The 17,265-nt window shown below is 40.2% G+C and overlaps 1 protein-coding gene across 3 annotated transcripts; it reads left to right on the top strand.

The window, feature by feature from the left end:
• Window positions 1-23: 23 nt before the first annotated feature.
• On the top strand, window positions 24-16,644 carry LIN7B (lin-7 homolog B, crumbs cell polarity complex component). Of its 3 annotated transcripts, XR_005558727.1 has the most exons (7): window positions 24-2,370; window positions 2,801-2,919; window positions 3,719-3,790; window positions 6,189-6,398; window positions 7,866-8,029; window positions 10,596-11,734; window positions 11,847-16,644. XR_005558727.1 is itself a non-coding variant. In XM_039360232.1 (6 exons), the coding sequence occupies exons 1-6, from the start codon at window positions 2,262-2,264 to the stop codon at window positions 10,615-10,617; spliced, it is 696 nt and encodes a 231-aa protein (XP_039216166.1). In that variant the 5' UTR covers window positions 24-2,261; the 3' UTR covers window positions 10,618-16,644. The 3 variants fall into 3 exon arrangements, 2 of the variants coding, with proteins under 2 accessions (XP_039216166.1, XP_039216167.1); XM_039360232.1 differs by having other exon boundaries at window positions 10,596-16,644; XM_039360233.1 differs by having other exon boundaries at window positions 24-2,298; window positions 10,596-16,644.
• The last annotated feature ends 621 nt before the right edge of the window (window positions 16,645-17,265 follow it).

A 17,265-nucleotide genomic window follows, 5' to 3' on the forward strand; every position in this document is an offset into this window, starting at 1 on the left:
ATTGATAATCAGTGATTCAGGGTTTTGCTTGTGCTTTGGGAGAGAGGGCAGAGGGAGGCTGGAGCAGGAAGCAGCAGGTAGAAAGCATCAAAAGGTAATGAAAAAAATCAATTGTGGGAGCAACCAGGTCTTTGCTCTCTTATCAATGGCGAATGACTTTATAGATTGAGGAAGAATGTGAGCAAACTTCAACAAGATGCACTGAGATCAGCCTGGTTTATCTGCATTTGGCTGATGTGGGAAATGACATAAAGGGAATATTTAGTTAGAATTACATTTATACATGGACAGAATTAATAATAATTTCAAGGTGAGCAATAAAGAAAAAGATTGCATCTCACAATTTAAATGAATGCATTTTTAGAACTTATTTTTCTAATAAACCTATTTTAGCTTGCTCAATCTATACTTTGGAAAGGGATGCACAATAAATTAGGATACTAAATATTTATTTTCAGTTACTGGGCATGGTTCACTATGCTTTTGGCATCTAAGATTTTGAGTAGTATCTTTGTATTTTCAACCACATGGTTGAAGTCCCAAAGCCTAGAAGCTTGTTTTTTAATTATGAAGTGAAAGATTCTACAAGAAATAAAACTCTGCACTGAATACCATATTGAGTATAAAATGCCTTCGAGTCTATCCTGACTCCAAGGATTAAGTGAGCAAGGACACTTAGGTTTTTTTGGCAACATTTTTTGGATATCAGATATTTTTTGGGATAGCTCCCATGAAATTCACAACTTTCCATGAACCTATATTGTGGTTAAAAATTAAAAAGTAGGTTTTAGTTTGATACAAAATTGCCTGGAAATTTGCCAGGATTGAATTACTACAATAGAAAACCACAAGCAGAATCTTTTTTTTTAATTGAAAACAAGAGTATAGAATGATGCTCAACTGAAGTTATGCTTCCAAACTCTCAGCTTCTCTGCTTCCATTTACATAACACCCAATATTGAAAGGGAATTCGTGCTTATTTCATGAAATAGTCATGCGAGTGTGATTTAATTGATGGACAGGTTCTTGCAAGCAAATATAGCAAATGAAATACCGCACCTGGATGAATTGGGCCTGAAGGGAAAAAGAAACAAGAACAGCAAAATAAATGTACACAGAAATTGATGGAAAGAAGATCTTTATTAGTTTGCACCTAAACTGTTTTTTCACAATAGGGTTAGACTTTTAATCAGAAATTTACTGGATTAAAGTTAATGACTTCTTGAAGTATTGAATCCCATTCTGTGACTCCTATCACTACACCACAGGAATATATATGATTTGTTTGTTCACGCATACTATGATACGCAAAGAGATTTTTACATGATTAAACTATAGTCTGTTACATGTTAGTAACATTCTATTAAAGATAGAGTCTTCCTCAAATAGAGCTCGACTCCTGGTGAATTGGGAACACATTTTCAGTTTTTCTGCTATGAATATAAGAAATAGCTTGCCACTGCTTTCTTAAATCTGTGTATATGCAGATTTCATTTATAATTGAGCTGGATTCTGCTTAGTTTTCAAGGCCAAATAAGCCTGGCCAAGTGCTATTCTTTACTGAGATATTTTTGCAAGACAGTTTCTGTTGCATAATTAAATCAAGCAATGAAAGTATTTGCTTACAAGTAACAGCAGGTTACTCTGATATTCACTTTGGTAGCAGGAGCTGATGGAAATGAGCTTCCAATATAACTAAAGGCTTTTAGACATCTGAATTAAAATAGAAATTTGTACAAGAGGCTGAGTTATACCAGAAAGTTGCAAATTCTTCCTGAGTACAGAAATGAGTTCAGCTGGCTGCTGTGCCTGTGAAATAAAAGGCTTGGCTGCTTTGATGTCATGGTAAAGGCAGGCATGATGGGAGTATTTCCTTACGTAAAGATTCATCCAGCGATTCCAGGCACGTTCGACGAGAGTCCATTTTACGTTTAAGGGAAAATTCGGCACCTGCTGCTTATGCACCATCGGCTCTAACCAAATATGGAGGAGGCTTAGGTTTAACATCTCTGAGCGTTGAACTTCCATCTACCGGCTAGCGGACTTCATGGTGTCGCCTTTCTTTTTCTTGGGCAACGGGAGAGGCGCCTATCTGACCTCAGTAGCGCCAGAGAAGCAGGGTCCTCAACACACGTGCCTAGGTAGACACGCGCATCAGTAGCCCGGAGACAGGGTTGTGCGCCGGCCTGCAGAATCATACACGCACTTCCCACCCTTCCGCTTTGACGTACGAGGCGGCGGTAGGGTTCTCGGACGTGAAGATGGCAGCGCTGGCGGAGCCTCTAGGGCTGGAGAGAGGTAAGGATGGAGATGGCTTTGCCTCGGAACGGAGATTCGCGTCGAATGTGCCTGGTGGATCGGAGAGAAGTGGTAAGGCAGCCTTTGAAGCGAAGGAGGGGATGTAATCATAGCTGGAATCTAGCAGCCCCGATTGCTAGAGGGCTGCCGAGAGAGAGGACGGAGTATCTGCAGACTTTTGGGGAGGGCTGGTGACATAAGAGTCGCCGTGGGTTCGGCGGCAGAGAAGCAGGGATGGGAAGGTGAGGACATGCGGTGCTTCCTGTTAGAATATGGTGGAAGCTGCTTCTTAATTTCCTTTCTGGCTATGGCCCCGTCGAAAAGACGCGAGCTGGGTTCTCTTCTTCTCTCCTTTTCCTCTAGGTAGTGAGATGCAGCGCCCCGGAGCAGCGAAGCCAGAAGCCATGGCTGGGTTACACTCTTCCGCCACTCGCCTTGAATTCGGTCCCAAATGCCCTCTAGCACTCTCGGTTCTGTTTTTTTTCTTTTTCTCTTTCTGTAGATGTGGCTCGAGCAGTCGAATTGCTGGAGCGGCTGCAACGCAGTGGGGAGGTGCCCCCCCAGAAATTGCAAGCCCTTCAGAGGGTGCTACAGAGCAAATTCTGCTGTGCCATACGGGAGGTGAGATTGAGAAGTTTGTCCTATTTAAGTTGCCCCTCCTTCTGCCTTTCATATTTTTGCTTGTGTTTAACCTTTTTCCCCACTTCAGAGATGAGTTTCTTTAGAAAAATGTTTCGGAGTAGGGGAGGTGGAGTTAAAGATGATGGTTAAGAGTGTCAGTTTTGCAAAATATGTTTAGTATAAATACCAACTGGGTTTCCGCCCTGTGCTTAGGCTGGGCTAAAAGGTGGTTGTGAAATTTTGTGGGAACCTAGCCATCATCTTATCACTTATGAACTAGGCCTGTGTTAAGGGGCAGAATGTACCCAATTTGTTTGGACAAAACTCAGCAGCACTTTTTCGTGCAGCTGCTAATAAAAATAGGATTGCCAACATGATTGCCAACGTCCGATAACAGATATGGCACAAGAAGAAGAATAGACTGCTACATTACAAAACACATAGCATTAGTTCTGAAGGGCCTCTCCTCCTTTTCCAGCCCTAGTCACGATTCTTCATCACCTCCTAACATGTAATTTCTGGTAATTGCACAGCTGGTGCAATGCATATCATGATAGGATTCTTATTTCAATCCACTCTCTACTACCATTTCACTCTTTTACTCTGCCATTCTGCATCAGATTCTCCCAAGAATTTCATTTAGCCATTTCCATTTCTGTTTGTTAGTTATTTCTGATTTTTTTATTTCTTTACTCTCCCTTTTCTTTTTATTACCAATGGCACCTAACTGGATCTTGAATTTTGCAGAGTCTTGCCATTGGAAAGCGATCTTCTTGTCCTCTCTTGTATCTCTGGACAGGTTTATGAGCAGCTGTATGACACTTTGGATATCTCGGGAAGTGCTGAAATTCGGGCACATGCTACTGCTAAGGTAATTCAACAAGCTTTTTATAGTGCTACTTCTGATAGCACTATAGAAGTCTGGATCTGTGTCGCACTTTTTGCGAATCTAGGAAAACACAACTGCTTTCAAGTTGTTACTGACAAGTGCCATAGGCACATCCATGTGCTTTCCAAATCACATTTTCTCTCTCAAATCCGCATCTCTTCACACCCTATTAACCTTTGATTTATATTCCCTAATTCTCTGAAATGGTAAGCAATCCAATGCTCACCAGATACTCCATCCATTGACCTTTTAAGGGTTCAGGATCTACCAGGGTTGTGTAATGAATTGGATTTGAAGGTACAAAACTGTTTTGAGACATATAGGGGCAGTCAGTAATATGTGTCTACCCTCCACAGCTGCAGTACAACCTGAGATGTGGATGTATTTGATTTCAAACAGGTGTTAGGTGCCTATACCGAGTGGGGGTGGGTGAGTGGGTGGGCAGGGATAATGTCATAACTTTGCAGCTCTTTCCAAAAGGAAATACATCTGGCATTAATGTCTGTGTGTAAGATATCTGTTCATGACTTAATTTTTTAAAGCATTTGGAATGCAAGCAATGTTGTCCCTGCTTTATATTATTGTGATTTTTTTTTCTCTTTTGGTTTTCTAATCATTGCTACATTGTGTTCAGCATAATTATTATTTATTCATGTTTGGTTAAATATTTTGGGATTCATTTAAATGAAAGCTGGTTTAGGAATTTTTGAAACAATTATTTTAAACACTGGTGAACAAAATAAAACGATGGTTACCTATATGTGTCTGCGAGTATCATAGAAGTAGGTCATTGGTAATAACTCATCCTACTGGGTATATGTACTCTTGGGACTCAAAGCTAAAAACCTTTCAGGGTGACATTAATTGAAGAAAAAGTAAAAATACATCTGCTGTGAGAAACAGTCTTACATGCCTTAAAACTTCAGAAAGGGAAAGGGAAACAAAATATCCCTATTATACTAATTTATTTATAGGCGCCCCTGCTCTTCTACCAAAAACATTTTCTGAGGGATTACATAAAATCAATAAAAATAATTCTGAAATAAGTATCTGCAAGATTCCAAATTAAGGGATATGACTGGGCCAGTGACTGCAGGATGAGAAATAAAGTTTTTAAAATATCAAATTGATACATGATTATAAACATATTGACTTAATGTTATACTAAATGAATAAAGGAATGCTTTGCCTTTTTCTTAACATTTGATAAACTGTTACCTAATTCTTATCATTTATCATTTCTTTTGTTTTTCTTCTCCTTTCTGGTTCTCCTGAAAAATAAAACAAAACAAATATGATGGCAGCAACCATGCAGTTAAAACCTTGCTGCCTTTTAAAGTGTATTGCACATGTGACACACATTAAAAAGAAAGCAGAGCTTTGATTGTGTGATTACAGTTGCCACCTTCACACTTCCTCCTGCCATACCTCTATATTTGAAGCAAAGGAGATTGGGTCCCTTTTTGTTTTAAGCACATTTCCAAAAACAACGTATGTGGAACATTTTCTAATACATGCGTGCCAGAGGCGGCACTCAGAGTCCTCTCTGTGGGCATGCGTGCCATGTCCCAGAGACCATCTCTCTTCAACCAGCTGCCCGCTAAGTTGCCAAGGTCCCACGTGGCTGCATGCATCCCAGCACCCATGTGCTCATTGGCCTCTGTGTGCAGGGGGGGGCAATGGTATCAGGCAGCAGCCGCCCCAGCCCCTGCCTCGCCTTGCTCTGCGACAATGGTACCCCTGCCCTGTCTCACCTTGCCTCAACTCACCCCGCAGGATGAACCTCTTGCCCACCACCCCATCTGCCAGAGATCCCCTGGATCTTCCCAACCTTGCCTGGCCCCCATAGGCATCCCTCCCCACGAGCAACATCGAGATGACCACACCCACCCAGTTTGTCATGACCACCACAGCCACGTCCACCCAGTTGGCCACGCCTACCTGGCACCCGACGATAAATAAGTGTGTTTTGCGTTGCAGTTTGGGCACTCGGTCTCTAAAAGGTTCTCCATCACTGTTTTAATGCATCTAATTTGGATTAAGTATAAAAGGAGCTGTTAACAGGACATATAGAATTGAAGGAAACTATGTAATTTCAATATAGACTGAAATGAATAGAGCTGGGTATGCTAGCCTAAAACCATATTTTAGATTTATTATCTCTACAATATTTGTCATTAGATGCTCAACTTCCACTAACAGTTGTGCTACAAAGCTATGTGTCAAATTCTGAGAACAGGATATAAAAGTAATGTCAAATACAATTTCCATTCAGAAATTTGTTTATGGTATCAGAATTAGAATTTCTTTAAACTTCGTACTGTTTGTTATGTTTTGAATGTTGACTTGGACTCTCCTGGTCTTTCCTTTGTGTATGCAGGCAACAGTGGCGGCCTTTGCAGCTAGTGAGGGCCACGCGCATCCCCGGGTGGTGGAGCTGCCAAAGACAGATGAGGGCCTAGGTTTTAACATCATGGGGGGCAAGGAGCAGAACTCCCCCATCTATATTTCTCGCATCATCCCCGGGGGTGTTGCTGATCGCCATGGCGGGCTGAAGCGTGGAGATCAACTGCTGTCTGTCAATGGTGTGGTGGGTATTGGGTGAGGGGAGACATGTGACCCTTCTATGGCTGAATGGCAAAGATGTGGAGATGTGCATAGCATTTCTGAGCACTGACTGACCACTTCCTGATTCTAGTGAATGCTGAACCCCAAGTGTGTTAGGTAGCCAAAATGTCTTTCAGCAAATAGTGCGGTAGAATCTGTTGCAGAATTGAGGAGAAGACTGAAAACATTAGATAGCCTTCAATCACTGAGGTGGAGCAAGTGAATTAAAGGTGATCCTCCCTAAATGTTCACAAGGTTTTATGTATTAGTTTCTACAGCAAGTGCCTTAATTTGGCAAAACTCCTGTCAACAGGTGAGTAGCAATGAACATACCATTCTGATCAGTTTCTTGTGTCATTTCTGATTCCGTATGCCTGACAAATAGGTGCCTGCCTTCTGCCACCCTTGTCTAGTATCAGGTGGCCTGGGAATAGGGAAATTTTAATTTCCCACGATTCTTTCAGAATTGCTCCAGGCCACTATGGAAAATGAAAGCTGCCATTTTAATTTTGCATAATACTTTGGCATAATGCAAATGAAAAGGCAACTCTCCCAGATGCAGCTTCTCTTCACACTTAGAATACTGAAAAAAAATTTAAAGCTAAGAATAGGCATTGGCTACTGGGATTTGCTAAGGCTTTGTAGTGCTGAAAAGTGCTAAAAAATGTCCTGTGCTTACACTAGGCTTTGGATTTAATAGGTAGATTGGTTAAGGATTTGATAGCATTTGAATGAACAGAACCTCCATTTTGGATAAATAGCTTTTATAAAAATATGAACAGTTTATGCATGAAGAAGATAATTTATGACATGAAATGGTGATAAATCCACATATCAATTACATAAGACATCAGTCTGTATTACAGGACATGTGGTAGCTGAGATGATCCTCTGTCCTATCCTCCCTTAAACTCGCATTCTCCTAAAGTCTAAGCTGGCACAATTCTGTGAACTATAGTCCCAATATATCCAGAGGGCATCCATTTGTAGAAGAAACTATACATTAACTGCAAATCTTTATGAAGCCAAAACAAAATGATGCATACTCTAATAGAAGGCATTGATTGGAATGTGGGTCCAAAAACATCTTTTTGTGAAAAGGGATACTACTATAAGTTGTAGCAGGACCTTCCCTCATAAATCCCAGCTTAGTGAAAAGTGGCCATGTTCATTGCCAAAGAAATACAGGCCAAATATGAGAAAAATGGTTTGGATGACCTTCTTAGAGGTATTATTGGCTGGAAATCTGAATAGCCACCCTTGCCTCTCTCTAGCATTTTTTCTGAAGTACCGTTTGCCTAAATTTGTAATTTAAGGTAGAAAAGGTGGAAGTTCCTCAACAGTGATGGGTAGGGTGGGACAAGAGTTGTTTTTTTTTGTGTGAGGAGGATTGTAAGAGGAACAGCCCTTCCCCTTTCATGACCCTGCCTTTTTGTCTCCTCTCTTGCAGAGTGTGGAGGGTGAGCAACATGAGCGGGCAGTGGAACTTCTAAAAGCAGCACAAGGTACAGTGAAACTGGTTGTGCGCTACACACCCAAAGTACTGGAAGAGATGGAGGCACGCTTTGAAAAGATGAGGACAGCGCGGCGCCGGCAGCAACACAACAGTTACTCGTAAGAATGGATTCTGAAATGTGTATTGAGAATAACAGATACCCAGCAGGTTGCCAGTTTTTGTTTTAGAGGCAAGAGAAGGGAGTTGGTGGCTTTAAGGAATTTCTCCCCCCGAATTCCCCCATCCCTGAAAACACCAGCTGCTGCTTGTACCTTAGAGAAGTCCCCAACCTGTCTGGCATCAGGGACCGCTTTTGGGCTGGACGGTTTTGCATGCAACCTAGGAGTGGATGCTCAGATGAAACTTTGCTTGCTTGCTCGCCTGCTGCTTCTGCTGTCCAGTTCCTAAAAGGCCATGGACTGGTACCGGTCCAAGGCCCAGGGGTTGGGGACCGCTGTCTTAGAGGATTGTGATGTCTTCTAGGGCAGAAATATTATAGAGTGGTGTTAGTAATGCATTTTTTATTGCTACAGTTCAGGAAGACTTTTAAGTTCATTGGGAAATCTAAGAAAAAAGCATTCATTCATTCATTTTATTTGCCACCCATCTCTCTATGAGTCTACTGTGGGCTGCCTACAACAATAAAATTGGGGAAAAAAAAGATAAAAAATGTAAGAATAACAATAGTAAAGGAATAAATAAATACAAATAAACAGTGGAAGTACAATAATATGGAATTAAAAACTTGAGTAAAGCTGAAGCAGAAAGTGCAGGAGGGAGGTAAGGTCAGCAAGTTAGTCCAGCAGCCATCTCCTGTGTTGTACTCCCCTTTTGGGTCCCCAGGTCAACTGGCAGAGACAAGTCTTCAATCTTGTGGAAGGATAGGAGGGTGGGGACAAACTTTACCTGTGGGACAGGAAGTTCCAGAGGACCAGCATTACAATAGAGAAGATTCTTCTCTTGGATTCCATCAGTCAGAGTTCCTTGACTGATGGGATCTTCAACAGGCCTCCTCTACCAGCATGAATAAGGTGGGCTAATCTTAGAGGGACAAGAGAGCTCATCAAATAATGTGGATTTATGCACGGAGGGCTTTAAAGGTCATAACCAATACTTTGAACTGCACCTGGAAACAAACTGGCAGCCTTGCAGCTTGTGAAGCATTGGTATAACATGGGTCATTCTACAATCCCCAAAGACTGCTCATGCATCTTACATCAGCTGAAGCTTCCAAATGCATTTCAAAAGTGGCCCCATGTAAAGTGCATTGCAGTAATCCAGATGAGAGTTAACTAGGGCTTGAATGTGCAGGGAGTCCAGATCCAAGAAAGATCACAGTTGGTGCAATGGTTGAAGCTCTTCTAAACACAACCGCCACTTGATCTTCAAACAGAAGTTGCAAGTCCAGGAGAACTCTGAACTGGGTTGGGGGTTGCGAACTGGTTCTCAACAAGGCAGGGCAACCATCCAGAACCAAATATGCTAAAGACATGAATCTGGAAACTCCATGCACCCAAAGCCACGGTCTTGCCACGGTACAGTCATAGCCCGTTCCCCATCCAACCCCTGCAGCTTCCAAATACCATAGAGGATAGCAACAGCATCACTAAGTTACCAGGTGGATAAGTAAAGGTGAGTACCATCAGCATGTTGATGATATTTCAACTCATAGCGATGGATGATTTCATCCAGCAGCTTCGGGTAGGTGTCAAAAAGGACAGTGAGTATGACATAAGAGAGGCTGGATCTCTCACTCTCTGTCAATAGTGATTGGGACCAATCTTGGAGAAAGCTCAACCAGCACAGAAGTGCCAAGTCTTAAGCTCTATAGCAGGCCCATAGAATACCATAGTTGACCTCTGCTGAGAGGTCAGAGAGAGCCAGGATGTTTGCACCCATCCCGCTCTCGCCAGAGATTCACAGGTATCATCAATGAGGCCTCTGTCTCATAGCTGGCCCTGAATCCAGACTGAAAATCTGAACATTGTTTTCAGAGATTCTTCTTGATACAGAGTTTGTTATTTGGGAGCACATTCCCTCCTTCCAATTAATTGGATTGGAGCCATAATCCAGGTTAGGGTTATAATAGAAGATGGGGAAAGGAGCCTATTCGCTCCAAGCCAGCATTTGAGTTTTAAATTATCCCTTCTTTACATACTGTATCTGTAATTTTTTCTCTGCAACTTTAAGCTGCGTGGGTTTCGATTCCCCAAATCCCCTAGCTAGCTTGCTGGGCGGGGAATTCTGGGAGTTGAAGTGCACATATCTTAAAATTTGTTAAGATTGAGAAATGCTGATTTAAACCATAGCAAACAGATCTACCTTCAAGTTCCAACAAATCTGAAATGTGGGTTTTCATATATTCTGACTATTAGATATCCTTGTGAAAAAAAAAATCTAAATTTTTACTTACTCTTGAGAATTTTGGCTGTAAATTTCAGTTGGTTCTGTCTATCTACTTAGAGACTTCTGAAGCCAGTGCCTAATACTTCCAAGTATTATCTTGTCATTGCTGCAGAACTAAAGGGGCTGGGCTAGTTATATGGAAGACCAGATATTTGGGTCCATCAAATTTATATGCCCTGAGAATAGGGAGCACCTAATACTGGTTTCTGGTTGACTATACATAGAATCCATGCTATATTGCTGTCACAATTTGGGTTTTTTTCTCTTTCATTTCTACAGATCCTTGGAGTCCCGGGGATAAATTTGCACAAGAGTTAATTGGGCAGCTGATGAACCTGATCCATCCTCCCTATCCTTTGGAATGGTTTTACCTGTATAGCGGAGACATATTTATCTAGTCCCCTTCCCCGTGTTGGGAGGTGGACGTCAGTGTACAGTATTTATTCTTTACATTCCTCTTATTTAAAAAGATGTTCAGTGTAAACAATTCTATATGTTTGTGCAAGACCTTAACCTTTGTGAAGCTGAAAACAATAACTACAAAACTACCAAGAGAATCATCAATATCTCTGATATAGAAAACAATGAAAGAAAAATATACTCTTCCATGAGAAAAAAATCTTAGAGGAGCTTTCACCACTGTAGGCAAAGAAACCCCGTTTATCCATTTCCCTCCCCTTAATTCCCAGACACCATTGCTGCACTTTGGGTATAGGAAAGGTTTTTATGTTAAATAAACAGCTCTAGTGAGATGCAATTCTAGATGAAGCGTATTAGATGTATTCTGGATTCATAACGTTGTAGATGTCCAAATTGTTCTTTCAGTCTCACCTCCGTGACGGTTATTGTGAGAAGAAAATAGCAAACATGTTATATGTTTGATACACTGAATTTCTTGGGAAAAGCTGATAGTAACAATAGCAACAACCTGAGAGGGAGAAGATAATCTGAAGACATTAAGGTGATATCATAGTTTTCTTTAGCAAGCCCACATTAGAACAGGATGCAGCCATTTACAGGAAAAAAATACGGGGAACATCAGTTTCATCCCCTTGATTGACCCTCAGTCTCCTGGTCTGTAAAATAAGAATACAACTGCTCAGGATCTAAAAGAGATGCAGTAAAATTCCATGAAAGACGGAATTACAGAGTATTTCTGAGATGCAAAATACTATAGATATCTGCATACATGAAGTGTATTTGATTATGATATGAAAAAGCAGAGAAGTTCCCACTCTTCCAGTGGCATCAGAATGGAATCTGTAGTATGTTTCTCTCATCAGCTGTTTCCAGCAGCCTTTCTCATCCTTGGCAGGCTGAAGATGTGTGGATGTCAACTCCCAGAATTTCCCAGCCAAAATGTTATTCTAATCTGATATTTATTTGGAAGCAAATTTCTTGGGGACCACAAGCAAGATGTAAGTGGTAACCTCTTATTTTTTTTTATCCTTTTGTGTGCCCCCACTTTTCACTTCCTTTAGACCCCAATTTATTCTCTCCCTTTGACCTCCCTTCTTTCCACCTCCCCAGTTGGTGACCAAAGGAAAGGAACATTCTTCTCATCAGCATCATGAACAAGGCGTTTTCAGGGAGCTTTTGTATCAGGTTGAGGTCCAGAGGTTTTCTGTCCTCTTCCTTTTTCATGGCAAAGCAGCAAAGCATGGAGCAAGGGGGAAAAATACTGTAGGAGGAAATGCGGTGATTTTTATCTGTCTACCAGCAGGGGATGATCTTACTACATTGTTGGAACTAAAAACCGCCCTTCTACTTATATTCAGCAAGCTAGACACATAATCCAGTTTTTGTATTAATCCACTGTCTCTGCTTGCACTATCGAACACCAAGACAATAAATTAAGCCATGAAAAACGAACTCAAAGGAACACTAATCAAGCTGCATGTATGAATGCAGCTTTTCTTTAACCCACCTGGGTCAAGCAGGTGTATCAACCAAAGAATTTTAGGCTGAGATGGCATTGCTGGGAGCTGGCATGAAATTGATCAAGATTCAAAGCCTTTAAATGGTGATGGAATGCAATAGGAAGGAGTTGGGGCATGTAGTGGCATCACCAAGAGCTTTGATTCACTCCAGTTTTTTCATGGAGGAGCATGTGACAGGTGTGGTCTCCCAACTCCATTTATCTGATCCTTGGGCCCAGAATTGGTAGTCCTCGACTTAAAACCTTTTGTTTACCAATAGTTCGAAGTTACAGCGGCACAGAAAAAGTAACTTATGATTGGCCCTCATGTTTATGACTGTTGAACATCTCTACCTTCAGGTGATCAAAATTTGGGTGCTTGGCAACCCGCCTGTATTTACAGTGGTTGCAGTGTCCCAGGGTCATGTGATCACCATTTGCAACCTTCCCAGTCAGCTTCCAATAAGCAAAGACGGGGAGGGGGAGCAGATTTGCTTAACAGTCACATGTTTCACTTAACACCTGCAATGATTTACTTAACAACCATGAGAAAAAAGGTTATAAAATTGGGTGCGACTGATTTAACAACCTAACTTTTGCTTAGCAACAGAAAGTCTGGCCCCAATTACAGTTGTACGTTGAGATATACCTGTACTGCTGCCACAATACCTACTTATTTTGCTGCCAAACTTTGGTTGTGTAATCACAGACTTTTAGCAGTGCATGTTTTTTTCTCTTTTATCTAAGATAAGTCCATTCCTTATCAACATGGCACAAAAGTAAAAGAGTCCTCGCCTGGTACATGGCTTGGCATCTTTTTAACTCAAAATGCAATATAGAACAGAGGTTCCCAAACTTTCTCGGTTTATAGCATCCTTTGTGGCTTTGTAATTTTTTCATAATGCTCTGAGGCCAAAACTGTGAAGTATCTTAAGCTAATAGTTTGCATGCTGTCTAACAGATGTCAAATATCACTGTGTTTCCTGAAAAATTAAAATATTTCATGATGCCCTTGTGACTTTCTTGCCACATTCTAGGATAGAGATAAAGTTCAAACCCAACCTTATACTTAATTCTAAAGGGATTCTGCTTCTAAAAAATTAATAAAACTTTTGGGGAAGTTGAAATTATATTCCAATACATCTGTTTGCATTCTTCTAAAGCCCCATGAGGGGAAAAATATGTTTTTTAGATCTAATATTGGAATGTTGGAACAATGTATGAAGGAAGGACTGACATCACAAAAATGAATTCATGCAAGCGGGGGTGTTTCTGATAGAAATCTTTTGGATCCATATTCTGCATGCAGTGGTTTCCTCAAGCTAATATCAGTTGTGTTGTTCCTCCCTGCCCTGTTGAAGATATGGTTCTATATAGCAGCGGCTCCCAACCTTTTTTATACCCAGCAGCCCTAGAACGCTTCTGATATATTCTCGCACTCTTTACAAAAGTTCGAAATAACGGCAACAAATTATGCATGTACACTATAATTTTGAAAACCCAAGTTTTCACACTCCCTAGAATATTGTCTCGCACCCTCTGGTTGGGAACCCCTGACATATAGCATTATGATCAGAAAAAGTGGCCATAGTTTTCAGTGTATTGGCTTAAGCAATCACCAGAAAGCTATGATATTTAAAAATTTGAACTTATAAAAATGCTTGTTATCATGTTCTATGTTTGATAGGCAATTAAGTCCCAGGAAATGTAGAGGACTCCTGGACATTAGTACTGTGTACCACATTATTTAACCCTTTCCTGTTTTAGGAGCTATCCTAATGAAACTTTTACTACTGAAAGAGTCTGCTTCCCCACTCTCCAATCAAATAATAGTTTTGGCTTTTTTGTTTCTTTTGGTAGAGAATGGGGAGGCACCAACAGCTCTGTTCTTGCTAATTATCTGTCTACCAGTTGATGCTATTTGTGCTTTTTAAATCCTTGTTTGATCCAAAGATGCATTTAATTAGTTTAGCCCTGACAAGATTTCATGAGCACTTGATTATTTAAAACCTCACCCAGAATTAGGCTATGGCTGATGTTTAATTATTATAGCCTGCCCTATGTTGGTATAATAAGCATCAGTAAGAAGGATTCAGAATGCAAAGAGGCACTTTAGAGATACTTCTTTAAAGATCTCCATCTGCCTATGGGATTGATTTGTTTGTATTTATTATATTATTTTATGGCTTTAAATCCTTTGTTCTGTCCTTCTTGGGAGTAGCTCTTCTTCACACTGTTGTTGACACTGGTACTTGTCAACAACCTCCTTATTGTCACTGTCCCTAACATACATATATTTAAAAAAGGACAAGGAAGTTACCTGGCTGGGACGGACACACTACTACCTGACCCTAAGGATCACCTGATGCCAAACTAGGCAGTCTTGGTCCTTCTTGAAGAAGTGTCAGAGATCTCTGTGAAATTGCAACAAATTAAATACATGTGTGTAAATACATTAGTAAATGAGTGAAGCATGGTATTTAAGAAATGTGTAGCAATATTTCTTGCATCCTTTCCCCCCATGTTAAAAATATTGTGGAGGCAAGTGTTGTAATGTCAACTAGAGAATTATGATACAAATGTATGTACCAATGCTTGAGAAGCAACTTAGGCCCAGGGCCTTGTCTGGTTAAAGCAAAGTAAGATTACTGTCATTTTCATAGAAATACATCCTTATGTTACATTACAGGCTGATCAATTCTTTTACAGTAGGAAGGCAAGTGAAAAGAAAAAATAAAAATAAAGTTTAAGAAAATGAAATTCAGTTTCTAGGGGAGAATGACATAGGTGACATATCATGATGTTCCTGGAATTAAGGCCAGAAATGGATGACTTATTTTACTACAATAGTTGTATTACTTCGAGAGTTTTGTAATGGGCTGTATGTAGAGATGTGATAGCAGTAGCTTGGATTCTTGTTGGTTCCCACTCACTTTACTCCAAAGAAATTCCTATCTCACTCATTTGCCAGGAAGAAAGTAAGTGGCAACTCCTTTCTGCAAGTGGCATGATGTGTCAGGGAGATGTGTGTTCTCACTGTGAGCACCAAAGATTCATTAAAAATTTAAAATCATTATTATATATAGCAAACTCAGAGATCTAGGAGAAAGTGGAAAGAAAGGAGAAGAACTGAACATTCTTGAGGCTAATTTCAGACGCTTCAGTTCAAGAACAATAGCTGCTCTTTCATCCAGGTTATCACATAAATACACATCTATGGAACATGCCTACCCAATCTAGATCTCACTTCATAAAACAGTATATTGCAACAAGTTTCCCTGGCCTCATTTTGCTGTTAAAATCCACTTGGTTTTAGCCCATTGGCTGTTTGCTGAGACTCTGCCCTTTTAACTTTAGAGGAGAAAACACAAAAGACTAGAACACCAAGGCCAAATGGGAAATCCACCCTCTTGTTTGACTCCTTGATGTTTGAATTTCATAGGCTTTTGTGTTCTCTGCCCATTATCAATCATCTGAGATTGACAGGTCAGCTACCTTTTCTTTACCCCTTTTAATATCTAGACCTCTTTAAAGGGAATGTCTGTATTCACTATAAGTTTGAAAGACCTATTGTACTCTTGTTCTCAACAAAATTGAAACTAGGGCCATAAAAATTAAGCTTGTTGCCACTTTAGCAATATAATCAAACAGCACACTGAGCCATGAACTAGGCAGTGAGATTTTAGCCTGGTGTGTTATGCCAACCTAACCCTTGTGATTAGTTCATGTTCAGGATGTTGTATGAATGCAAGCCCTTGAGCTAACTGATAAAAATGTAATGAAATTAGCATTGAATAAATGCATTCTATATTCATAGAATTGTTTCCAAATCTGGATAGGTCAGACTTTACATAGCTGGAGACACTTTTTTCAATGCCTTTTTTCCCCACCAAGAACTACAAACATGATCAAGTGGAAAATGTCAGATTTTTGCCAATGTTAAAGTAAGTTTTTAATGTTTAGCTTACATGCTTTGGTTGTAAGTTTCAGTATCCTTTTTTTCATCCATCTAGAGCAGGGGTGTGAAACTGCCGGCCTGCAGGTTGGTTGCATCATATGGAGGCTGCACCCAACCCAGCTCCGGCAATGCAAAAAAAGTCGCAATACATCCACGACACATGACCGGGCGAGTTTGACACCTGTGATCTAGAGCTCTGGCAAGATCAGGGCTGCAGCAGTGTAGTTATGTTTTTATATATCTTTTTTCTAGGGATCAGTAATTGTTTTCCAATATAGCCTGTGTTGCCCCAAAAACATTTTAAAGCCATTGAATGAGCTTTCTGTTAGATACTGATATATTTACATCAATATAAATGTCTGCCTCACACTGACGTGTAATTGTGTACGTGCATACATGCCTATGTAGTGTAACATAATGGTTAAGATATTAAACTGAGACTCCCAGTTTGAGTTCTGACTTATTCCTCTGAATTCACCTGAGTGACTTTTGGTCTAATCCAGTAGTTCTTAACCTTTTTGAACAAATCACCCCCTTGAGCCAATGAGGAAGTTGTCATCGCCTCCCTCCTCCAACATAATCTCTCAATCACAACATAGGAAATAATTCTTCAATTTATGCAAACACTTTTCTTTAAAATTGTCATCAGGACATGCAAATAATTTAATTCCAGTCTTTTTCCCATATCTCAACTGTGTGAAAAATTTTGGTGCCACCTGTCACTTTATTCCCAAATTTCATGATACATGTATTTCATTATTATCTTATTTATTCAAGACAGTTAAATGTAATGACCACTGAAGACAAAATTCAATGCAAGAAAGTGAAATGCCCAAAAAGAAAAACAGTAACATTTAATGATTGAATTACAAGTGAAATTTAAGACGCAAAAAGAAATATAAAAGGGGCATAAGAACAAACTGCAATGCAGGAACTAAGAATTTCAAGACGAAACTCTGAAACTAAATTAAGATTCGAGGAAAGTATATATAGTCACGCACACTGTAAAACGGATTAAAAAGACACCAAATATAATATTGAACTGGAGTACACGCTAAAAAAGTACAATACAA

The sequence above is a fragment of the Crotalus tigris genome, unplaced genomic scaffold (genome assembly GCF_016545835.1).
Source record: "Crotalus tigris isolate CLP2741 ecotype Arizona unplaced genomic scaffold, ASM1654583v1 scf7180000019161.1078591, whole genome shotgun sequence".
In the NCBI taxonomy this organism is placed as follows: Eukaryota; Metazoa; Chordata; class Lepidosauria; order Squamata; family Viperidae; genus Crotalus; species Crotalus tigris.

Coding starts and splice junctions, on each gene's coding strand:
- LIN7B (XM_039360232.1), top strand. CDS start 2,262: ATGGCAGCGCTGGCGGAGCCTCTAGGGCTGGAGAGAGGTAAGGATGGA. Junction 2,920..3,718: donor TCTGCTGTGCCATACGGGAG/GTGAGATTGAGA, acceptor ATCTCTGGACAG/GTTTATGAGCAGCTGTATGA. Junction 8,030..10,595: donor CAGCAACACAACAGTTACTC/GTAAGAATGGAT, acceptor TCATTTCTACAG/ATCCTTGGAGTCCCGGGGAT.